Here is a 25,635-nt window from a genome sequence, read left to right on the forward strand (position 1 = left end):
ATTAAATTAAGGGAATAAAACCTTTGTATTTCACAATAGTCTATGGTTATGCTATTTTAACCAATGAAATGGAACAGGATATGGGTAAAAATACATAATCTGTTTTGTTTGCTTATGTCCTATGGATAAGGTATACTGTGGATAAGGCTATAATAATAACTGACAATTTAATAAGTCATCAATAGAGAGGGCTGAAACTGGAGTGTGCTGGTATCTAATGATTGTTGAAATGCTGAAATAATCGTCTAGAGATGATACCTCTCAATGTTGAAGATAGCTTGCCTTTTATTCTAACATTGCATGACAATAAACATTGAGATATGTAAAGTAGATTGCCTACTGTAAAAACCACCTCCAATTGGCAACAAAAGGCATGACATAACATTAGGGCAGGACTAGATGGAAGTACTGTACGCTCATTGGTGAAAAATAATCGCCAGTCAATTTAGCCCCATCCCTTCCCATTGACCAGGCTCGGTTGAGAAGTGCGGTTGGAGTGTGAGAGGGTCGCGGCCGAGGCTGACTGATGGTCTGACAGATGAAATAGCGAAAATACAGAAAGAGAAGACGGGCGTCCTCCTCCCTCAGAAAACAATGTTCCCTAAAGGCAAAGTGTCCGCTGTACCGTCGGATGGCCAAGCACGGGAAAAGTAAGTTTTAAAACCTATGTCTTACCTAATGCAAATTGTTTCCCTCCTCGGGTGTGTGGTTTGCTGGACAGCTGAATTAAAGGAGCGAATTTCCTCATTCGAGGATGGAATTGAATGAACCGCCTTGTCTGCTCGCCATTCCTTCCTTACCCTGCCTTCGGCTTTATATTCTTCCTGGGCCTCATTACTGAACGTACATTGGTGTTTGTATTTGCAATTCCGCATCTAAGTATCTTTGAATTTTTAAAAATATATTTTTTTACGGAAAACGTGAAATGAGTAGCGTAAAAAAAATGTGCTGTCCAATTTGGCTTTACGTCGTTTCTGTTGCATTAATTGATACACTTTTGCTTCCACCAGTGCTTCGGTTGCTACTTTGTTTCAGTTCGCGGCTATGAGGGCAGTCTCCAACACTCAATCTCTTTTATTTATAATAACGCGTTTTCTTGGTTACAGTGTTTCCGATTTGAAGTGTTTGGAAAAAGCCATTGTGCGAAAGGCCTTTTGGAGTCGGCGGTCCATGCAAACTACCGAAACATGAATGTCTGTCGATCATGTACCCCTAAGTGCAAGAAATATTAGTTGATTAGAGACACTTATTAGTCCTGATAGTCAAAGCAGGTTAGTTTAGAGTTGGCTAAACTGTGTAGTTCTAACACTTTTTTGTTGTATTGTTCAAACTGTTTTTTTTTATTTGTAAAAAATGTGTTCACAGGTTAGCTTTATACGTCTATGAATATTTGTTACACATAGGAGCACAGAAGTCAGCACAGACCTTTTTATCAGAGGTGAGTGTTGTACTACCAAACACGGTAGCATATTAACAAAGACATTTCCATATGAAGCCATTATTAATAAAATAATAATTATTAAATAGGCCCTATTGTTCATGTACTTTTTAAATCTTTTTGATTTAATTCTCCACTTTCCAGATACGATGGGAAAAGAACATCACACTCGGGGAACCACCTGGGTTCCTACACTCTTGGTGGTGGTAAGTGTTACTTATGTCACTATTAACAATACACCAAGTTCTACCATGTACAGTATTCTATTGCTTTATGACTTGTGTGTCTTGTCCACAGTGTATTTTGGGACCTGTATTGTGCCGCACCAGAGAGAAGAGAGACATGTGACCACTCCAGTGAAGCGAAAGCCTTCCATGATTATGTGAGTTCTGCTCCTCATGAGGCTTGCTGCTGCACATGTTGCTGGTGTTCTGCTCACAAGCCTGGGGCAGTATTTATAAAGGGTCTCAGAGTAGGAGTGTTGACCTGGGATCAGGTCCCCTCCTGAACATAATTGTTTTGAAGATGATCTAAAACTGGAAACTGATCTTAGATCAGCACTCTTACTCCGAGACCCTTTATAAATACGGACCCTGGTTTCATTTGCAGCTACTACATTTTCAAATGTAGAAAGAGATTGCACCCAGATGGGCCTCAGCCCAGTTTACGTAAAACATTTAAATTTTCCATCAGTCCCTTTTTTGTTTATGTAGGCCTGTCTTCCTTATTCCACCATCATACAGTTTTGATGCCATGTGTAGTGGCAATGGGGAGATGTTGTTCTGATTTGTTTCTACTCTTAATTTAAATGGACCCCCCCCCCCCCCCCAAAAAAAGTGGATTTGGACATGTTTTAGTGTGAAAATGTAAGTAGGGACCTTGCATCAACCTCAGTGTGGATATTAATTGTGACATATGCAATAACATTTAGTTTCAATATTTTATTTATTTAATAAAAATTAAGTACCTTGAGCTTAAAAGTTTATTACAAAAAATGTCAAAATAAAACTTTTTTGTGGGTTGGGGGGGGCAGTTATTCTGGTGATTGGGGGGGAAAATGCCCCTTTTCTAAAAACATTTAATTGAATATCTAAAGTGTAAACTGTAGCCACTTATTTCCCTTTGCTTTTTTTGTGTCAGCAACTGGACATTGTTTTTAGGGGGGCTAGTTACCCCATGTTACCTTACACTTCTGCTTATAGATGTTTCCAATAATAAATGCTTATTTTTGTTTAACAGTTGTGAAGTGTGTCCTAATGAACACGATCCAGCTCTCCCTTTGTTGTGGCCAGTCACTGTTGCACAATGTTTGAGAGCAGAGATGGGTTCAGATTCTCAACTATCTTGAGGATGGCAGGGGCCAAGAGTTGTTATTTTAAACTCCAGATGAACCCGTCTCCATCTTGAGCTACATTGGGCTTTTTTTCCTGAGCTAACAGGATAGTAGTACTCTATTGGAACTGACATTTATGGAGCCTGTTACTTATTAAAGATTCTTCTGTTCAAATAGATTATTTTTCCCAAAACGGATGCACAGTGCTTATGGCCTATCACTAAACTCTGCTTTTGCATATGGTCTTTACATGTTCAGAACATGGCTTTTGGCATGAAGGAAGACTATCTTCTACAACTGCTGGTCCGGTCAGTCTGCCCCAGGATAGGCAGTCAGAAACCCCATTGGAAGCATCCAAATAACCATGGCTACAGCCCAATTATCTCCTCTTCCCCCCAAAGGGTGTACTTGTTCACTTCCCTTTACTGATTTGAAAAGAAATGACTGGTATAAGAAATTTGGTAGGAAGTGAACTACACTGCTCAAAAAAATAAAGGGAACACTTAATTAAACAACACAATGTAACTCCAAGTCAATCACACTTCTGTGAAATCAAACTGTCCACTTAGGAAGCAACACTCATTGACAATAAATTTCACATGCTGTTGTGCAAATGGAATAGACAAACAGGTGGAAATTATAGGCATTTAGCAGGACACCCCCAATAAAGGAGTGGTTCTGCAGGTGGGGACCACAGACCACTTCTCAGTTCCTATGCTTCCTGGATGATGTTTTGGTCACTTTTGAATGCTGCCGGTGCTTTCACTCTAGTGGTAGCATGAGACGGAGTCTACAACCCACACAAGTGGCTCGGGTTGTGCAGCTCATCCAGGATGACACATCAATGCGAGATGTGGCAAGAAGGTTTGCTGTGTCTGTCAGCGTAGTGTCCAGAGCATGGAGAAGCTACCAGGAGACGTGGAGGAGGCCGTAGGAGGGCAACAACCCAGCAGCAGGACCGCTACCTCCGCCTTTGTGCAAGGAGGAGCAGGAGGAGCACTGCCAGAGCCCTGCAAAATAACCTCCAGCAGGACACAAAAGTGCATGTGTCTGCTCAAACGGTCAGAAACAGACTCCATGAGAGCCTGACGTCCACAGGTGGGGGTTGTGCTTACAGCCCAACACCGTGCAGGACGTTTGGCATTTGCCAGAGGACACCAAGATTGGTAAATTCGCCACTGGCGCCCTGTGCTCTTCAGAGGAAAGTTCACACTAGGTGACCTAAACTGGGATATGCTTAACACCCCGCCATGTCCACAATCAAGCTGGTGTGCCCTGGCATTCTCATACACATTATCAATGAACCAGGTACAACTGCCATAAGGTCTGTAAATGAGATCACCCTATATGCGTGTACTGGCCCTCCCTCCTAATACACCTCCGCTAGACTTCATAGGATGTCAGTGATCCTGCCTCAGGCCCCTACCCGCTAGGAGCCGCAGTCAAAGACCCCCCCTTCATGTCTCGCTCCCTAGCACACTTCTAGGCAGGCCTTTCTACAAGGAACTGACCCAGGTCCCCACGGACAGGTTATTGACCCACAGTCCCACACGGTGACATGATATCATTGACGTGACGTGCAAATGAGCGATAGAAAACCGATCGCCAAATGTCAACATTCCAAATTTTTGAAGTGCTTCCCCTTGGCGGCTGCCCATGTCGCCTATACCTAAATCCGCCACTGATTGCACACAAGGTCCAACTGAAATTTGACTTCCGCTTTTAACTCAACCCCTCCGAAAGACACACATACATACATACACATACTATATAATGCTCTCGCATTTATTGGAAAAAGTCCATGAAAGGCATGACCCAGCGCCCCTGCGGAAATAGAGAAAGTACATTGCCACCTGTGCCATAGGTCCAGACCTATTGGCAGTGTCCAAGGTAGGTAACAATATTCCTCCACTCTCCTGAAGTGTTCCATATACAAACCCCAATGTGAACAGGGGACACTTCCATCAAAAGCCTTAGGTCTAGGCCCTATTTAAATGTACGTTTCAGCCATTTAACAGATGCTCTCATCCAGAGCGATTTACAGGGGCAATTAGGGTTAAGTGCCTTGCTCAAGGGAACATAGACTGTTTTTTCACAAAGTCGTCTCAGTGATTCAAACCAGCGACCTTTCGGTTGCTGGCCTACTAACAACAATGTAGCGAAAAGAGAGAAAACAACCAAAATGGGGGCTTCAAATCAAAGTGTATTTGTCACGTGCGCCGAATACGACAGGTGTAGTAGACCTTACAGTGAAATGCTTACTTACAGGCTCTAACCAATAGTGCAAAAAGGTGTTAGGTGAACAATAGATAAGTAAAGAAATAAAAACAACAGTGAAAAGACAGGCTATATACAGTAGCGAGGCTACATACAGACACCGACACCGGTTAGTCAGGCACACCGGTTAATCCAGATCCAATGACCCTGCACTGAACGATCAACTGTGCCATAGGGGTTCAGACCTCTTGAGCTAGGCTGTGGTAGCATAGGCACACATGAATCATGTTTTTTTTTATTGGTTTAGTCTATTTGGGAGGAAATTAGGCCCTATACATAAAAATAAAAATAAATGAAACGTGGATATATCACTTTAATTACACAGATAGTAAATTCCTTTTAGTTATTTGAGTTATTTGAGTTATTTGTCGTCAATAGATATGCAATATAACTCATTTTATAAACTGGGTGGTTCCAGCCCTGAATGCTGATTGTCTAAAAGCAGTGGTATATCAGACCATCAGACCACATGCCACGTGTATGACAAAACATTACTTTTTACTGTTGGCTGTATCCAGGCACTCCGCGTTGCATCATACTTCAGAACAGCCCTTAGTTGCGTCGTGCATCAGAACAGCCCTTAGCTGTGCTATACTGGCCATATACCACACCCCTCTCGTGCCTCATTGCTTAAATAGTCTATAGTTGTTAGAAGGTTATAAGTTACAGGTTACATTGTTTTATAGGTAATATTTACTGTAGGCCTAAAGCCATGTTCTTCATTGCAGAGTGAAACGAGCGCCGCACTATGGCAGGTTTGTCCTGTCACATTTTACCCCTATGAGTAATAGTCTACTGTCGGTTTCAAGTTCCCCCTATAAACCAACTGTGACCAGATAGACAGAATCCTGTGGGTTCTCATAGTGGAACATCGACTGCTTAGTTGAAATTCATTATCATATCTGAAGGCTACTGTAGGCCTATTTGATTTACATAACGCCAGGTAGGAGGATACATGTATGTACAACTGAAAAATGCGACCTAGTTTGAGTCAAATCGGATTTAATCAAAATGAGAAGACATTAATACATTCTTAAATCATGTTGGGAAAATTATCAACTGCATATGAGCCTACAGTAGGCTATAATTTGCAAAATTCCCAATAGCAGAAGGCTAATGACAACAAAAACGGTAGAAATGTGATAACAGGACATTCTAATTGCAACATTTGTGAAAGAGCGTGTAGAACAGTCAGCGGTTTTAAGGAACCCGTGAACTGATTCCATATCAACAACCAATAAGGTCTCTTTTTACTTTGAGTGTCCTTAAAGGGGAAGATGCTGTTACTTCAGTTCAGATAAAGCCGAGTCTCTTGAATGGTCAATTATACATATTAGACTAGATGGAAACAGGTGGTAGCCTAGGCCTACGATTAAAAAAACAAACACAATTTAATCATCTATTTATTAAATTAAGGGAATAAAACCTTTGTATTTCACAATAGTCTATGGTTATGCTATTTTAACCAATGAAATGGAACAGGATATGGGTAAAAATACATAATCTGTTTTGTTTGCTTATGTCCTATGGATAAGGTATACTGTGGATAAGGCTATAATAATAACTGACAATTTAATAAGTCATCAATAGAGAGGGCTGAAACTGGAGTGTGCTGGTATCTAATGATTGTTGAAATGCTGAAATAATCGTCTAGAGATGATACCTCTCAATGTTGAAGATAGCTTGCCTTTTATTCTAACATTGCATGACAATAAACATTGAGATATGTAAAGTAGATTGCCTACTGTAAAAACCACCTCCAATTGGCAACAAAAGGCATGACATAACATTAGGGCAGGACTAGATGGAAGTACTGTACGCTCATTGGTGAAAAATAATCGCCAGTCAATTTAGCCCCATCCCTTCCCATTGACCAGGCTCGGTTGAGAAGTGCGGTTGGAGTGTGAGAGGGTCGCGGCCGAGGCTGACTGATGGTCTGACAGATGAAATAGCGAAAATACAGAAAGAGAAGACGGGCGTCCTCCTCCCTCAGAAAACAATGTTCCCTAAAGGCAAAGTGTCCGCTGTACCGTCGGATGGCCAAGCACGGGAAAAGTAAGTTTTAAAACCTATGTCTTACCTAATGCAAATTGTTTCCCTCCTCGGGTGTGTGGTTTGCTGGACAGCTGAATTAAAGGAGCGAATTTCCTCATTCGAGGATGGAATTGAATGAACCGCCTTGTCTGCTCGCCATTCCTTCCTTACCCTGCCTTCGGCTTTATATTCTTCCTGGGCCTCATTACTGAACGTACATTGGTGTTTGTATTTGCAATTCCGCATCTAAGTATCTTTGAATTTTTAAAAATATATTTTTTTACGGAAAACGTGAAATGAGTAGCGTAAAAAAAATGTGCTGTCCAATTTGGCTTTACGTCGTTTCTGTTGCATTAATTGATACACTTTTGCTTCCACCAGTGCTTCGGTTGCTACTTTGTTTCAGTTCGCGGCTATGAGGGCAGTCTCCAACACTCAATCTCTTTTATTTATAATAACGCGTTTTCTTGGTTACAGTGTTTCCGATTTGAAGTGTTTGGAAAAAGCCATTGTGCGAAAGGCCTTTTGGAGTCGGCGGTCCATGCAAACTACCGAAACATGAATGTCTGTCGATCATGTACCCCTAAGTGCAAGAAATATTAGTTGATTAGAGACACTTATTAGTCCTGATAGTCAAAGCAGGTTAGTTTAGAGTTGGCTAAACTGTGTAGTTCTAACACTTTTTTGTTGTATTGTTCAAACTGTTTTTTTTTATTTGTAAAAAATGTGTTCACAGGTTAGCTTTATACGTCTATGAATATTTGTTACACATAGGAGCACAGAAGTCAGCACAGACCTTTTTATCAGAGGTGAGTGTTGTACTACCAAACACGGTAGCATATTAACAAAGACATTTCCATATGAAGCCATTATTAATAAAATAATAATTATTAAATAGGCCCTATTGTTCATGTACTTTTTAAATCTTTTTGATTTAATTCTCCACTTTCCAGATACGATGGGAAAAGAACATCACACTCGGGGAACCACCTGGGTTCCTACACTCTTGGTGGTGGTAAGTGTTACTTATGTCACTATTAACAATACACCAAGTTCTACCATGTACAGTATTCTATTGCTTTATGACTTGTGTGTCTTGTCCACAGTGTATTTTGGGACCTGTATTGTGCCGCACCAGAGAGAAGAGAGACATGTGACCACTCCAGTGAAGCGAAAGCCTTCCATGATTATGTGAGTTCTGCTCCTCATGAGGCTTGCTGCTGCACATGTTGCTGGTGTTCTGCTCACAAGCCTGGGGCAGTATTTATAAAGGGTCTCAGAGTAGGAGTGTTGACCTGGGATCAGGTCCCCTCCTGAACATAATTGTTTTGAAGATGATCTAAAACTGGAAACTGATCTTAGATCAGCACTCTTACTCCGAGACCCTTTATAAATACGGACCCTGGTTTCATTTGCAGCTACTACATTTTCAAATGTAGAAAGAGATTGCACCCAGATGGGCCTCAGCCCAGTTTACGTAAAACATTTAAATTTTCCATCAGTCCCTTTTTTGTTTATGTAGGCCTGTCTTCCTTATTCCACCATCATACAGTTTTGATGCCATGTGTAGTGGCAATGGGGAGATGTTGTTCTGATTTGTTTCTACTCTTAATTTAAATGGACCCCCCCCCCCCCCCCCAAAAAAAGTGGATTTGGACATGTTTTAGTGTGAAAATGTAAGTAGGGACCTTGCATCAACCTCAGTGTGGATATTAATTGTGACATATGCAATAACATTTAGTTTCAATATTTTATTTATTTAATAAAAAATTAAGTACCTTGAGCTTAAAAGTTTATTACAAAAAATGTCAAAATAAAACTTTTTTGTGGGTTGGGGGGGGCAGTTATTCTGGTGATTGGGGGGGAAAATGCCCCTTTTCTAAAAACATTTAATTGAATATCTAAAGTGTAAACTGTAGCCACTTATTTCCCTTTGCTTTTTTTGTGTCAGCAACTGGACATTGTTTTTAGGGGGGCTAGTTACCCCATGTTACCTTACACTTCTGCTTATAGATGTTTCCAATAATAAATGCTTATTTTTGTTTAACAGTTGTGAAGTGTGTCCTAATGAACACGATCCAGCTCTCCCTTTGTTGTGGCCAGTCACTGTTGCACAATGTTTGAGAGCAGAGATGGGTTCAGATTCTCAACTATCTTGAGGATGGCAGGGGCCAAGAGTTGTTATTTTAAACTCCAGATGAACCCGTCTCCATCTTGAGCTACATTGGGCTTTTTTTCCTGAGCTAACAGGATAGTAGTACTCTATTGGAACTGACATTTATGGAGCCTGTTACTTATTAAAGATTCTTCTGTTCAAATAGATTATTTTTCCCAAAACGGATGCACAGTGCTTATGGCCTATCACTAAACTCTGCTTTTGCATATGGTCTTTACATGTTCAGAACATGGCTTTTGGCATGAAGGAAGACTATCTTCTACAACTGCTGGTCCGGTCAGTCTGCCCCAGGATAGGCAGTCAGAAACCCCATTGGAAGCATCCAAATAACCATGGCTACAGCCCAATTATCTCCTCTTCCCCCCAAAGGGTGTACTTGTTCACTTCCCTTTACTGATTTGAAAAGAAATGACTGGTATAAGAAATTTGGTAGGAAGTGAACTACACTGCTCAAAAAAATAAAGGGAACACTTAATTAAACAACACAATGTAACTCCAAGTCAATCACACTTCTGTGAAATCAAACTGTCCACTTAGGAAGCAACACTCATTGACAATAAATTTCACATGCTGTTGTGCAAATGGAATAGACAAACAGGTGGAAATTATAGGCATTTAGCAGGACACCCCCAATAAAGGAGTGGTTCTGCAGGTGGGGACCACAGACCACTTCTCAGTTCCTATGCTTCCTGGATGATGTTTTGGTCACTTTTGAATGCTGCCGGTGCTTTCACTCTAGTGGTAGCATGAGACGGAGTCTACAACCCACACAAGTGGCTCGGGTTGTGCAGCTCATCCAGGATGACACATCAATGCGAGATGTGGCAAGAAGGTTTGCTGTGTCTGTCAGCGTAGTGTCCAGAGCATGGAGAAGCTACCAGGAGACGTGGAGGAGGCCGTAGGAGGGCAACAACCCAGCAGCAGGACCGCTACCTCCGCCTTTGTGCAAGGAGGAGCAGGAGGAGCACTGCCAGAGCCCTGCAAAATAACCTCCAGCAGGACACAAAAGTGCATGTGTCTGCTCAAACGGTCAGAAACAGACTCCATGAGAGCCTGACGTCCACAGGTGGGGGTTGTGCTTACAGCCCAACACCGTGCAGGACGTTTGGCATTTGCCAGAGGACACCAAGATTGGTAAATTCGCCACTGGCGCCCTGTGCTCTTCACAGAGGAAAGCAGGTTCACACTGAGCAAATGTGACAGTCTGGAGACACAGTGGAGAACGTTCTGCTGCCTGCAACATCCTCCAGCATGACCGGTTTGGCGGTGGGTCAGTCATGGTGTGGGGTGGCATTTCTTTGGGGGGCCGCACAGCCCTCCATGTGCTCGCCAAAGGTAGCCTGACTGCCATTAGGTACCGAGATGAGATCCTCAGACCCCTTGTGAGACCATATGCTGGTGTGGTTGGCCCTGGGTTCCTCCTAATGCAAGACAATGCTAGACCTCATGTGGCTGGAGTGTCAGCAGTTCCTGCAAGAGGAAGGTATTGATGCTATGGACTGGCCCGCCCGTTCCCCAGACCTGAATCCAATTGAGCACATCTGGGACATCATGTCTCGCTCCATCCACCAATGCCACGTTGCACCACAGACTTTCCAGGAGTTGGCGGATGCTTTAGTCCAGGTCTGGGAGGAGATCCCTCAGGAGACCATCCTCCACCTCATCAGGAGCATGCCCAGGCGTTGTAGGGAGGTCATACAGGCACGTGGAGGCCACACACACTACTGAGCCTCATTTGGACTTGTTTTAAGAACATTACATCAAATTTGGATCAGCCTGTACTGTGGTTTTCCACTTTAATTTTGAGTGACTCCAAATCCAGACCTTCATGGGTTGATAAATTTGATTTCCATTGATAATTTGTGTGATTTTGTTGTCAGCACATTCAACTATGTAAAGAAAAAATTATTTAATAAGAATATTTCATTCAGATCTAGGATGTGTTATTTTAGTGTTCCCTTTATTTTTTTGAGCAGTGTATTACTAGCCCGTGTCTCTCCCAAGCCCGTGCTGGAGACATCTACATCAGTCTGCTAATATAGGACTAGTGAAGGCCCAGTGTGCTACTTTTGTGTGAACGTTTAAACTAAATGTATACTGAAGAAATATATAAACACAACATGCAACAATTTCAAAATATTTTACTGAGTTACAGTTCATATAAGGAACAAGTCAATTTACATTAATTAGGCCCTAGTCTATGGATTTAACATTACTGGGCAAGAGCATAGCCATGGGTCAGCCTGGGAGGGCATAGACCCACCCACTAGGGAGCCAGGCCCACAAAGGGCTTTATTGTAGACAGAAATACTCCTCAGTACCCCGTTAGCCGGATGTGGAGGTCCTGGGCTGGCATCGTTACACATGGTCTGCGGTTGTGAGGCCGGTTGGACATGCTGCCGAATTCTCTAAAATTACATTGAAGGCGGCTTATGGTAGAGATTCATATTCAATTATCTGTCAACATCTCTGGTGGACATTCCAGCAGTCAGCATGCCAATTCCATGCTCCCTCAGATTGAGACATCTGATATTGTAGTGTGACGACTGCACATTTGAGTGGCCTTTTATTGTCCCCAGTATAAGGTGCACCTGTGTAATGATCATGCTATTTAATCAGTTTCTTGATATGCCACACCTGTCAGTTGGATGGATTATCTTGGAAAAGGAGACATGCTCACGAACAGGGATGTAAAGAAGTTTGTGCACAAAAGTTGAGAGAAATAAGCTTTTTGTGTGTATGGAACATTTCTGGGATCTTTTTATTTCAGCTCATGAAACATGGAGCCAGCACTTTACATGTTGCGTTTATATTTTTGTTCTGTGTATTTGAGTTTTAACCAACATTTGTAACTTGAGTCTAATTATCTGTACAAAACAGTGAATCTAATACTTGTGGAGCATAAAAATACTTGCATATGTTTTCCAATTTCCTGAGATACTTTGCAAATGCAACTTTTGTGTAACCTGAAATGGTATATTCATTGCGTTTGCATTTTAGCATATGCTTTGATCCAGGACAACTTACACTAGTGAGTGTATACTGGTCCCCCCCGTGGGAATTGAACACTCAACCCTAGCGTTGTGAGCGCTAAGCTCTACTGTACCAACTGAGCCACATATCAAGTGGTTTGTGATGATTTGATGTCTCAATCACTTTTTTTTTCATGGTGATGCAGTCTAAAGGTACCAAACCTAGATGACTAGCCTATGTATAATACAGTAATTTACATGAACTGTTTTGTATGGATGGTAAATTTAATACTGCACAAAAAGTTCTTGTTCCCATGTTTTTTGATCAAGAAAAATATTTAATTTGTGGATGTTTTGTTGCTTTGCCCATAACATTGCACCTTCTGATGTAAATGTTTGAGGACAAGGTCTTGTTATTTCCGGATTCCGTTAGAATTAAAATCGCAGAGAAGGGGACAGGGCAACAACTGAAAACACCAAACATAGTCATTGCGTGCTATGAATATGGGACCATATACTTAACTTTTTTTTAAATAAACATAAGTGGATTTGTCTTTACTTTTGGTCCCCTAAAATGGGGGGGGGACCATGTATTTTAAAAGTGCTGTAATCCCATTTTAGGGGACCAAAAGTATTAGGACATTCACTTAACTTTTTAATAAACATAAGTATTTGGTCCCATATTCAATAGCACGCAATGACTATGTTTGGTTTCAGATTATTTTCGTGCCCAATAGAAATGAATGGTAAATGGAATTCTAAACATTTCTACATTAATGTGGATGCTAGCATGATTATGGATAATGGGTGAGAAAGTTGGACGCACAAATATCATACCCCCAAGACATGCTAACCTAATATATTAGTACAAGAAGTGCTGTAATTTCTAAACAGTTCACCCAATATGGATGAAAATACCCTCAAATTAAAGATGACAACCTCCTACTCATTTCCATTCCAAAGTGCTGGAGTACAGAGCCAAACCAAATGTGTCACTGTCCCAATACTTCTGCAGCTCACTGTATATCACATTTTCAGTCAAATAAATAACCAATACAGTACCATGTACATTTGAGGGTAACTGGTGTCTGTATTAGTTTTACTAAGTATTCATACCACTGACTGACTTTTGAGCTGTTTTGACTGCAACTTAGCATATCTCCGAAGGTAATTTTAGAATTTTTTTTTTTTTACACTGTCAATCCTCGTTATAACCATTTAACAGGTGATCTATCTGGTCAAACTGATACAGGGCCCTATCCACCCTCTGTTTTAGATCATTTGTAATTGTCTACAGAGAAACCTAGATTCAAATAAAGGTCCTGTTCATCAAACATGGGATCCCATTTGGAGATGGTTCCCTGTGAATCAATGTTGGTTCTGTCTGTGTTCATCTTCGGCTAATACATGTATGTGAGCTCAGTGCTCTCTTTGTTTGCATCGGCCCAGGCTTTCTCCTTACTCTGCTCTGTGTTTGCGTACAGTAGGCCTAGGGTTTATCTTTCGTTCTCTCTATCTTTCTCCCTCCATGGCCAGTAGTCCCGGTGCTGTCTTTGTCTCTGTGGGCTTTGGGTGGGGGGAGGTGGCTGGCTGGGCTGCTAGCAGGGAAGCAGCGATGCATCACGGCTCGTAAAGCGCAGGGCCCTTCCTCCCTGGCGTATTCACGCCTGGTTGGATGGATGCTCCCCAGGGGCTCCGTCGCCATGGTGTCAGCAGCTGATTGATGGCTGTCAGGGAGCTGAGGGACAGACTAGAAAAGGGGAGTGGCCACTGTGGCATATGCCTGGCAACCAAGGGAGGAGCAGAGAGAATATGTGAAAGGGGGGATGGGGAGTGGTAGAGAGCTTGAGTTCTCTTCTCTGGGTCTTACTGCCAGACCTTTCACCATCAGGGACAAGGAGACTGCTATGAAAACAACAACATACATTTTTATGGAGTTGGTGGATGGTTGAAGATCGACTAGCTTAGGCCCAGGCTTCCTTTTTTATACCTTGGTTCAGGTGGATGATGTGAGATGGTAAAGCAGTCCAGGGGCCGTATGTATCAAGCGTCTTCGAGATATCACTGTCCATGAAGTCTTATTCGTTGTGACGTAAAAGACAACTGGTCCTAAATCGGCACTCCGAGACGCTTGATGCATATGGCCCAGGTCAGGACATGGCCAGTTAGTTTAGTGTGGTCTCTCTGGCCTGTCCCCTTTTCTCCAAGCTGTGCTGAATCCCCCTTGTCCCTTTCTGTGTCTACCTTCTCAGAGCTACCTTAATCAAACACTTTCCTGTTTTATTTCTCCTCTCTCCCCACTTTCTCTCTGTCTGTCTTTGTACAGAGACAACAGCTGCTGTGACCAACAACACACACACACAACCAGGGGGGTGGGTCTAGTCTGTCAAAAAGAAGCCCCCCCCCCCCCCTAGGGAGGTTTAGAGATGGGCCCCCACACCACCCCACTCAGCTGCCCCCCAGGCAGCAGAGTCTGTGACATCTGCCCCATCCTGTACCAAAGCATCTGGGAGTCTTGGCCCTCCTCTCCCGCAGCAGAACAGTGGCTTCATAACAAATGGCACCCTATTCCCTTTAGAGTGCACTACTTTTCACAAGGGCCCATAGGGTATATGGTGCCATTTGGTGGGGGACACAGAGCTACAGTTGAATATGCACCGCAGTGGGCTCTAGTACCAGAAGATAAGGATCAGAAGGAACATTCCTGGAGACTTTCCATGCACACTAGTGCATTTGAGCTTAAATCAAATCAATTTATATAGCCCTTTGTACATCAGCTGATATCTCAAAGTGCTGTACAGAAACCCAGCCTAAAACTCCAAACAGCAAGCAATGCAGGTGTAGAAGCACGGTGGCTAGGAAAAACTCCCTAGAAAGGCCAAAACCTAGGAAGAAACCTAGAGAGGAACCAGGCTATGTGGGGTGGCCAGTCCTCTTCTGGCTGTGCCGGGTGGAGATTATAACAGAACATGGCCAAGATGTTCAAATGTTCATAAATGACCGTATGTCAAATGAATAGGGCCTGTTTTTAAATTTTTTTTATATTTTTTTAAACATTTGAATTTAAAAAAATGTATCAACGGAGTAAATCAACATCCTGATTCTCGAGCTGAGTTTATCAACGGACATGGAGATTAATACATCATTATTCGACGCTACACCTTGTCTGCCCCTCCTGTTTGTTGTGATGCTGAGTTTGCCGACCTTTCAGCTGTACGCAAACGAGGACCAATCCCTTTTCGACTCCGTGTGTTGTGGAAAGGTTAACACTAATTGTTTCAAGCTAACGTTAGCGAACATACGCTGGACATTCAGTGGGCTCTAAAGTGCTAAATATGCTAGCTAACAGGCAAATCGGTCTAGGAAATGATTTCCTGAACATTTTAAGGTCTCCAGAAGATTGGATCTCACCCACTGTTTACTATCATAGCTTTTTAAAGTTTTTATTATGGATAACCTATTTAATTGATACTGATCTGCTTCAAACATTTGTTTCCATAATATCAGAGTAATAGTTATTTATTTATCGTGGCTAAGACGTTTATGTTTTGTACCTCAACTTATTTGTTTAAATAAAAATAAAAAACTCCAATAATAAAGGCCCTTTGTGTTCTAATTAGATCTTGTTGGTGACTGACCGTGTGTGTAAATGGAATGCTGTCAAGAAAGAAAGTATTCCAAGCTATAGACTTAATTTGGTACAATTCTATAGTTGCGATCCGACTCACAAACAGCCCGTGCGCCCCAATTCGGCACGTGCCATGCGCGCGAGTTGAATCTCTACTTTGCGGCGCGTTTCTGGTACTCTAAAAAGTTGGACAGGGTTGGCAGGTCTGCCTCCTGTAGGCTCAAGGCAGGGTTGTTCTCATTAGGGTGCGCTGTTGCAAAACATTTAGCAACCAAACCCAGCATTACCCATGACCTTTTTTTTTTTTTTTAGAATAGTCTCTCCATTCCTTTTTTAGTAAATTTTTGTTCCGTTTGGTTCCCAGTGAATAGCTTACGACCCATCGTACAAAGCAGAATCATGTTAGCCAGCTAACTTAGATAAACAAATACAATGTTTCTGGGTCATTTAACAAATCTACATTTGAATATGGGTCGATCCAATACAGTCCCATTTTAGCAATATCTTAGTAATGTGAAGTTATTTCTGAACAGCAAGTTGGCTGGTTGTCATTGATCCTACTTTGTGACACCCCCCCAGGTGTCCTAGGGTTGAAGGATGCCTCCTGAATGTAGCTAACTTTGTCAGTGTGTTCCAGGTATGACTGGGCTGGATGGGTTCTTCTGGCCTCACTTCTCCCCCTACTGTGGTATTTCACAGTGGACCTGCAGGACCCGGCTCAGATATAATTAGGAAGGGGTGCAGTCAGCCGATATACCAGGGACTGCGAGTGTGTTCGGTTATATCCACTTGTGTTGTCTGTGGAGGTTGAGCACTTAAAAGAGTGCAGGGAGGTGAGATGGTAAGGTGTGTGTGTGACTTCATTTTCTCTAGATGTGTGTTTTTGATGGTGGTACTTTATATACTGTTACCCTCCTTGTGATTACTCCATGCTCTCACAAGCCACCTGTCATAACTAGCCTTTGATTCCAGATGCTAATACCAGTGTGCAATGTAGGCATTAGCCTCTGCTGAAATGCTTCTACAAAAAAAAAACTGTCAATTGCAAGCGTGCGACCAAAGCAAATGGCACATTAGTGAATTAGGGCTGTGGTTGGGACAGGAAATGGCCTAGCAGTGAGACCTTGCTGTGTATAAGCACTTTGAAATGAATCCCACAGATTCCTATCAAATCTACTGGATACTTGCTGGATCAGCACGTTTGGCTGTGCAGTTAGATTCCACCCCGGTCAAACTTGAGGCTTGTTCTGTCTGGTGTGTGTGATAATTATAACTGCCAGTTTCATGGACACAGATTAAGCCTAGTCTTAGAATGATAAACATGATTTCTTAGTCCGTCTATGCAAATTGATTTAAAGGTTTGACTCCTGACATATTGCGTAATAAGCACACGTTGACCGGTTTTCTAAACTTTAAAGTGCTCATCGAGCCAACCAGTCAATGATCAACTTGAACGATCAATATGCAAACCTAGTGGTAATTTACCAAAGTGACCATCAATCTATGGTAAATTAGGTGATTTATACTTGAATAGCTTTTAAGAAATAAAATGTTTTATTTGTGTCTGAGTTTCTAGTGGATAAATCATATGGGTCAAGAGAATTTGCCTAATTAATTTAAAAAAGCATCTGAGAAACAATGACATTATTTTCAATTAACTCTGCAACACTTCCAACTATTGACTTTTTCAAAACTGCCACCAGTTTGGCGCAAAAACATTAACAAAGACCTTGACAGTTTATTTTACTGTCTGAAAAAAATAACGGATATTTCATGCTGAAACTCTTGTATTAAACACCAATAGTGACTACCAAGTTGATGGTTTATATTTAGGATAATGTTTTACAGATTTGTCATTCTATTTTGCATATTTTATGTGATAAGGGCCAGAGATAATTAGACACCTGTGATAATCTGAAGTACCCAAAATGACACGATTTCCTCAAATTCCTCCCAAAACATGAAAGTTACCAAAATTCTGGTATCTTACTGGTAAACCTCAAGTTTACAAACACCCTACCTTTGCAACCCTACACAGACAAAATATCCTTATCTCAGTTCTAACCTCTCTAACTCTTTATTGTCTTATCTTTACAGAGTGCGGCTGCAGCCCCCAGTCCAGTGATGGGGGGGATGCCCCCTGGAGAGGGGATGCCCGGTGGACCCATGCCCCCCGGATTCTTCCAGGTCAGTCTCCTCCTACTCTCACACACACGTCCATCTCCACTCAATGGCAATGGTTCTAGGGTTGGGTGATATATCTAATTAAGTTTGCATCAAGTGTCTTTTTTGAAATATTTATTTCCCCATTTGAGCGTTTTTGTCCAATTGTTCTCGTTGTCTTTTTAGTCTCGGCTCCTTCTGTGCAGTGACTGTAGGCTGTGTGCACCTTCTCATTTACACACACACACACACACACACACACACACCAAGCCCCTACCCCTGCAATTCACAGCGAAGATGAGAGATCACTTTGTACTCTCTGACAAATGGTTTCAACTTTGCGGTTTGGTCCAACAGAATAGATCATATGGACACTGAAACACAGTGAGACATTATTTTACTGTAATAGAGGTTAATCTTTCTAATGATACCCTTTTTGTGTCTCAACTCCTCAAAATGCGAGCTGACTCCTAAAACGGACATTCGCTGAACATTGAAACTGAGCATTCTTTTTCCAGAATATCGTACCATGTACTGCTAGCAGCATTTTAAACAGACTTATACTAGCTATCTAGTCTGTTTTTATAAATGTGCAATTACACATGGAACACAATTACCGTGATTTCGGAACGTATTTGGACCCCATCCCCTTTTCCACATTTTGTTACGTTACAGCCTTCTAAAATGGATGATATAAAAAATCATCAATATACACACAACCCACAATGGGTTTTTTAATACATTTGTATTCTAAAAAACAGCAGAAATACCTTGTTTACATAAGTATTCAGACCCTTTGCTACGAGACTCGAAATTGAGCTCTGGTGCATCTTTCCATTGATCATCCTTGATGTTTCTACAACTTGATTGGAGTCCACCTGTGGTAAATTCAATTGATTTGGAAAGGCACACACCGGTCTAAATAAGGTCCTACAGTTGACAGTGCATGTCAGAGCAAAAACCAAGCCATGAGATCGAAGGAATTATCTGTAGAGCTCCGAGACAGGACTGTGTCGAGGCACAGATGTGGGGAAGGGTACCAACAAATGTCTGCAGCACTGAAGGTTCCCCAAGAACACAGTAGCCTCCATCATTCTTAAATGGAATAAGTTTGGAACCACCAAGACTCTTCCTAGAGCTGGTCAAACTGCGCAATCGTGGGAGAAGAGGCTTGGTCAGGAAGGTGACCAAGAACCGGATGGTCACTGACAAAGCTCCAGAGAACCTGGCACTATCCCTATGGTGAAGCATGGGCATGGCAGCATCATGCTGTGGGGATGTATTTCAACGGCAGGGACTGGTAGGCTAGTCAGGATCGAGGTAAAGATGAACGTTGCAAAGTACAGAGATCCTTGATTTAAAAACCTGCTCTAGAGCGTTCAGAACTTCATACTAGGGCCAAGGTTCACCTTCCAACAGGACAATGATCCTAAGCACACATCCAAGACAATGCAGCAGTGGCTTCGGGACAAGTCTTGATATTCTTGAGTGGCCCAGCCAGAGCCCGGACTTGAACCTGAGCGAACATCTCTGGAGAGACCTGAAAATAGCTGTGCAGCGACGCTCCCCATCCAACCTGACAGCTTGAGAGGATCTGCAGAGAAGAATGGAAGAAACTCTCCAAATACAGATGTGCCAAGCATATAGCGTCATTCCCAAGAAGACTCGAGGCTGTAATTGCTGCCTAAGGTGATTTCAACAAAGTACTGAGTAAAAGGTCTGAATACTTATGTAAATGTAATATTTGTTTTCTATTGTTACTAAAAATTAACATTTCTAACAACCTGTTTATGCTTTGTCATTATGGGGTATAGTGTGTGTGGATAAGGGGGGGAAAAATGTTATCCATTTTTAGAATACGGAATACTTTAACCTAACAAAATGTGGAAACAGTCAAGGGCTCTGAATACTTTCTGAATGCACTGTATATAGTTAATTGGCTACTTATCATTCTGAGAAATAAGTTACTTGATTTCGACATAAAGTGGACAGGCTAGCATTATGTTCAAACAGTTGGAGACTGACAGAAGGGCAGTGGTGGAAAAAGTACTTGAGTAAAAGTAAAAATACCTTCATAGAAAATGACTCAAAGTGAATCACCCAGTAAAATACTACTTGTGTAAAAGTCAAAGTATCTGAAATCAACTTAAGTATCAAAAGTTTAATTTTTTCTAATTGCTTATATTAAGACAACCAAATGGCACAATGTTAATGTTTTTTAAATTCTCTTTACAGATAGCCAGGGGCACACTCCAACACTAAGACAATCTAAGCATTTGTGTTTTAGTGACGCCAGATCGGAGGCAGTCGGAACGACCAGGGATGTTATCTTGATAAGTGTGTGTGAATGGAAAAATGTTCTGTCATACTAAGCATTCTAAATGTAGCGAGTACTTTTGGGTGGCTGGATAAATTAAGTAAAAAGTACCTTTTACTTTAGAAATGTAGTGATTTAAGTTGTCAAAACGATATTTTTACATAAGTACTTTACACCACTACAGAAGGGTGTTTTATAATAATTCAACAGTTCTACCTTGTTAGCTAGCAAATATATTCTAGTTGGCTAAATTTAAAATATAGAGATTAGCTGGCTGAAACAGAAAAGGGCCTTCCCCAAACTGTTGCCACATATTTGGAAGCACAGAATAATCTAGAATGCAATATGCTGTAGCTTTAACATTTCCCTTCACTGGAACTGAGGGGCCTAGCCCGAATCATGGAAAAACAGCCCCATACCATTATTCCTCCTCCACCAAACCTTACAGTTGGCACTATGCATTGGGGCAGGTGGCGTTCTCCTGGCATTTGCCTAACCCAGATTCAGCCGTCGGACTGCCAGATGGCGACACGTGATTCAGCACTCCAGAGAACGCGTTTCCACTGCTCCGATTTGCGGCGAGCTTTTACACCACTCCAGCCAACGCTTGGTGTGGCTGCTCGGCCATGGAAACCCATTTTCATTAAGCTCCCGACAAACTGTGCTTGTGCAGACTTTCAGGCTTCTAGTTACTTGATTTTGGAACTCTGTAGTAAGTGTTGCAACAGAGGACAGATGTTTTTTATGCGCTTCAGCACTCGGCGATCCCGTTCTCTGAGCTTGTGGCCTACCACTTTGTGGCTGAGCCGTTGTTGCTCCTATACGTCTCCACTTCACAACAGCACTTGCAGTTGATCGGGGCAGCTCTAGCAGGGCAGAAATGTGAATAACTGACTTGTTGGAAAGGTGGCATCCTTTGGCATTGCCATGTTGCTAGTCACTGAGTTGTTCAGTAAGGCCATTCTACCGCCAATGTTGGTCTATGGTGATAGCATAGCTGTGAGCACGATTTTATACATCTGACGGCAACGGGTGTGGCTGAAATAGTCAAATCCACTCATTTTAAGGGGTTTCCACATGCAGTATGTGCCCAGCAAAAAATAAATGTCCTCCCACTGTCAACTGTTTATTTTCAGCAAACATAATATGTCTGAACATAAGATTCAACAACCTGATACATAAACTGAACAAGTTCCACAGATATGTGACTAACAAAAATGGAATAATGTGTCCCTGAACAAAGGTGGGGTCAAAGTCTAAAGTAACAGTATCTGGTGTGGCCACCAGCTGCATTAAGTACTGCAGTGCATCTCCTCTTCACTGACTGCACCAGACTTGCCAGTTCTTGCTGTGAGATGTTACCCCACTCTTCCACCAAGGTACCTGCAAGTTCCTGGACATTTCTGGGGGGAATGGCCCTGGCCCTCACCTTACTATCCAACAAGTCCCAGACGTGCTAAATGGGATTGAGATCCGGGCTCCTCACTGGCCATGGCAGAGCACTGACATTATTGAAGGAAATCACACACAGAACGAGCAGTATGGCTGGTGGCATTGTCATGCTGGAGGGTCATGTCGGGATGAGCCTGCAGGAAGGGTACCACGAGGGAGGAAGATGTCTTCCCTGTAACGCACAGTGTTGAGAGAGCCTGCAATGACAACAAGCTCAGTCTGATGATGCTGTGACACACCTTCCCAGACCATGACGGACCCTCCACCGCCAAATCGATCCCGCTCCAGAATACAGGCCTCGGTGTAACGCTCAAACGCGAATCCGACCATCACCACTGGTGAGACAAAACAGCGACTCGTCAGTGAAGAGCACTTTTTGCCAGTCCTGTCTGGTCCAACGACGGTGGGTTTGTGCCCATAGGCAACGTTGATGTCTGGTGAGGACCTGCCTTACAACAGGCCTACAAGCCCTCAGTCCAGCCTCTCTTAGCCTATTGCGGACAGTCTGAGCATTGATGGAGGGATTGTTCGTTCCTGGTGTAACTCGTACAGGATGGCAACAACAACTGCCTCTGTCCCGCAGGTGTGATCTGATGTACCGATCCTGTGCAGCTGTTACGTGGTCTGCCACTGCGAGGACGATCAGCTGTCCGTTCTGTCTCCCTGTAGCGCTCTCTTAGGCATCTCACAGTACGGACGTTGTAATTTATTTCCCTGGCCACATCTGCAGTCCTCGTGCTTCCTTGCAGCATGCCTAAGGCACGTTCACACAGATGATCAGGGACCCTGGGCATCTTTCTTTTGGTGTTTTTCAGTAGAAAGGCCTCTTTTTGTAAGTTTTCATAACTGTGACCTCAATTGCCTACCGTCTGTTAGTGTCTTAATGACCATTCCACAGGTGCATGTTCATTAATTGTTTACGGTTCAGGGAAAGCATTTTAAACCCTTTACAATGAAGATCTGTGACGTTATTTGGATTTTTACAAATTATCTTTGAAAGACAGGGTCCTGAAAAGGAGCTGTTTATTTTTTTGCTGTGTGGTGTATATACAGTGGGGAGAACAAGTATTTGATACACTGCCGATTTGGCAGGTTTTCCTACTTACAACGCATGTAGAGGTCTAATTTTTATCATAGGTACACTTCAATTGTGAGAGATGGAATCTGAAACAAAAATCCAGAAATCACATTGTATGATTTTTAAGTAATTCATTTGCATTTTATTGCATGACATAAGTATTTGATACATCAGAAAAGCAGAACTTAATATTTGGTACAGCGATCATATGTTTCTTGTAGTTCTTGACCAGGTTTGCACACACTGCAGCAGGGATTTTGGCCCACTCCGCCATACAGACCTTCTCCAGATCCTTCAGGTTTCGGGGCTGTCGCTGGGCAATACGGACTTTCAGCTCCCTCCAAAGATTTTCTATTGGGTTCAGGTCTGGAGACTGGCTAGGCCACTCCAGGACCTTGAGATGCTTCTTAAGGAGCCACTCCTTAGTTGTGTTTTGGGTCATTGTCATGCTGGAAGACCCAGCCATGACCCATCTTCAATGCTCTTACTGAGGGAAGGAGGTTGTTGGCCAAGATCTCGCGATACATGGCCCCATCCATCCTCCCCTCAATATGGTGCAGTCGCCCTGTCTCCTTTGCAGAAAAACATCCCCAAAGAATGTTTCCACCACCATGCTTCACATGGTTGGGATGGTGTTCTTGGGGTTGTACTCATCCTTCTTCTTCCAAAACCGGTGAGTGGAGTTTAGACCAAAAAGCTCTATTTTTGTCTCATCAGACCACATGACCTTCTCCCATTCCTCCTCTGGATCATCCAGATGGTCATTGGCAAACTTCAGACAGGCCTGGACATGCGCTGGCTTGAGCAGGGGGACCTTGCGTGCGCTGCAGGATTTTAATCCATGACGGCGTAGTGTGTGACTAATGGTTTTCTTTGAGACTGGTCCCAGCTCTCTTCAGGTCATTGACCAGGTCCTGCCCGTGTAGTTCTGGGCTGATCCTTCACCTTCCTCATGATCATTGATGCCACACGAGGTGAGATCTTGCATGGAGCCCCAGACCGAGGGGGATTGACCGTCATCTTGAACTTCTTCCATTTTCTAATAATTGCGCCAACAGTTGTTGCCTTCTCACCAAGCTGCTTGCCTATTGTCCTGTAGCCCAGCCCAGCCTTGTGCAGGTCTACAATTTTATCCCTGATGTCCTTACACAGCTCTCTGGTCTTGGCCATTGTGGAGAGGTTGGAGTCTGTTTGAGTGTGTGGACAGGTGTCTTTTATACATGTAACGAGTTCAAACAGGTACAGGTAATGAGTGGAGAACACGAGGGCTTTTTAAAGAAAAACTAACAGGTCTGTGAGCCGGAATTCTTAATGGTCGGTAGGTGATCAAATACTTATGTCATGCAATAAAATGCAAATGAATTACTTAAAAATCATAATGTGATTTTTCTGGATTTTTGTATTAGATTCTGTCTCTCACAGTTGAAGTGTACCTATAATAAAAATGACAGACATCTACATGCTTTGTAAGTAGGAAACACTGCTGATTTGGCATGTTATCAAATACTTGTTCTCCACACTGTGTGTGTATTATATATATATATATATATAATACTGCTAAAAAAAATAAAGGTAACACTAAAATAACATCCTAGATCTGAATGAATGAAATATTCTTATTAAATACTTTTTTTTACATAGTTGAATGTGCTGACAACAAACACAAATGATCAATGGAAATCAAATGTATCAACTGATGGCGGTCTGGTTGATCCAACTTTGATGTAATGTCCTTAAAACAAGTCAAAATGAGGCTCAGTAGTGTGTGTGGCTTCCACGTGCCTGTATGACCTCCCTACAATGCCTGGGCATGCTCCTGATGAGGTGGTGGATGGTCTCCTGAGGGATCTCCTCCCAGACCTGGACTAAAGCATCCGCCAACTCCTGGACAGTCAATGTGCTCAATTTGCTTCAGGTCTGGGGAACGGGCGGGCCAGTCCACAGCATCAATGCCTTCCTCTTGTAGGAACTGCTGACACACTCCAGCCACATGAGGTCTAGCATTGTCTAGCATTGTCTTGCATTAGGAGGAATCCAGGGCCAACCGCACCAGCATATGGTCTCACAAGGGGTCTGAGGATCTCATCTCGGTACCTAATGGCCATCCCACATCATGACTGACCCACCGCCAAACCGGTCATGCTGGAGGATGTTGCAGGCAGCAGAATGTTCTCCACGGTGTCTCCAGACTCTGTCACATGTGCTCAGTTTGAACCTGCTTTCATCTGTGAAGAGCACAGGGCGCCAGTGGCGAATTTGCCAATCTTGGTGTTCTTTGGCAAATGCCAAACGTCCTGCATGGTGTTGGGCTGTAAGCAAAACCGTCACCTGTGGGCGTCGGGCCCTCATACCACCCTCATGGAGTCTGTTTCTGACCGTTTGAATAGACACATGCACATTTGTGGCCTGCTGCAGGTCATTTTGCAGGGCTCTTGCAGTGCTCCTCCTTGCACAAAGGCTGAGGTAGCGGTCCTGCTGCTGGGTTGTTGCCCTCCTACGGCCTCCTCCACATCTCCTGATGTACTGGCCTGTCTCCTGGTAGCGCCTCCATGCTCTGGACACTATGCTGACAGACACGGCAAACCTTCTTGCCACAGCTCGCATTGATGTGCCATCAAGGATGAGCTGCACTACCTGAGCCACTTGTGTGGGTTGTAGACTCTGTCTCATGCTACCACTAGAGTGAAAGCACCACCAGCATTCAAAAGTGACCAAAACATCAGCCAGGAAGCATAGGAACTGAGAAGTGGTCTGTGGTCACCACCTG

General features: G+C 42.9%; 2 protein-coding genes across 6 annotated transcripts in view; both read left to right on the plus strand.

The window, feature by feature from the left end:
* Window positions 1–461: 461 nt before the first annotated feature.
* LOC116376695 (single-stranded DNA-binding protein 3-like) lies at window positions 462–3,279 on the plus strand. Of its 2 annotated transcripts, XM_031838051.1 has the most exons (5): window positions 463–650; window positions 1,366–1,438; window positions 1,583–1,644; window positions 1,736–1,820; window positions 2,678–3,279. In XM_031838051.1, exons 1-5 carry the CDS (start codon window positions 595–597, stop codon window positions 2,681–2,683), a joined length of 282 nt encoding a protein of 93 aa, XP_031693911.1. In that variant the 5' UTR covers window positions 463–594; the 3' UTR covers window positions 2,684–3,279. The 2 variants fall into 2 exon arrangements, with proteins under 2 accessions (XP_031693910.1, XP_031693911.1); XM_031838050.1 differs by lacking the exon at window positions 2,678–3,279 and having other exon boundaries at window positions 462–650; window positions 1,736–2,668.
* A 3,638-nt stretch (window positions 3,280–6,917) lies between these two features.
* Window positions 6,918–25,635, plus strand: part of LOC109902291 (single-stranded DNA-binding protein 3-like) — a 31,255-nt gene continuing 12,537 nt past the window's right edge. For 3 of the 4 annotated variants that reach the window (XM_020498537.2, XM_020498538.2, XM_020498541.2), the window contains exons 1-5: window positions 6,918–7,103; window positions 7,819–7,891; window positions 8,036–8,097; window positions 8,189–8,273; window positions 17,956–18,045. In XM_020498537.2, coding sequence (XP_020354126.1) covers window positions 7,048–7,103; window positions 7,819–7,891; window positions 8,036–8,097; window positions 8,189–8,273; window positions 17,956–18,045 — 366 coding nt within the window. In that variant the 5' untranslated portion in view covers window positions 6,918–7,047. The remainder of the gene's footprint in view (window positions 7,104–7,818; window positions 7,892–8,035; window positions 8,098–8,188; window positions 8,274–17,955; window positions 18,046–25,635) is intronic. The other variant, XM_020498539.2, reaches the window with a different exon arrangement.

The sequence above is a fragment of the Oncorhynchus kisutch genome, linkage group LG13, assembly GCF_002021735.2.
Source record: "Oncorhynchus kisutch isolate 150728-3 linkage group LG13, Okis_V2, whole genome shotgun sequence".
Taxonomy (NCBI): domain Eukaryota; kingdom Metazoa; phylum Chordata; class Actinopteri; order Salmoniformes; family Salmonidae; genus Oncorhynchus; species Oncorhynchus kisutch.

What these genes read in the sequence shown, in the direction of transcription:
- LOC116376695 (XM_031838050.1), top strand. Translation starts at nt 595, where the DNA reads ATGTTCCCTAAAGGCAAAGTGTCCGCTGTACCGTCGGATGGCCAAGCA. An exon ending in CACAGACCTTTTTATCAGAG is followed by an intron (nt 1,439 to 1,582) that starts GTGAGTGTTGTA and finishes TCCACTTTCCAG; the next exon opens with ATACGATGGGAAAAGAACAT. An exon ending in TTCCTACACTCTTGGTGGTG is followed by an intron (nt 1,645 to 1,735) that starts GTAAGTGTTACT and finishes TCTTGTCCACAG; the next exon opens with TGTATTTTGGGACCTGTATT.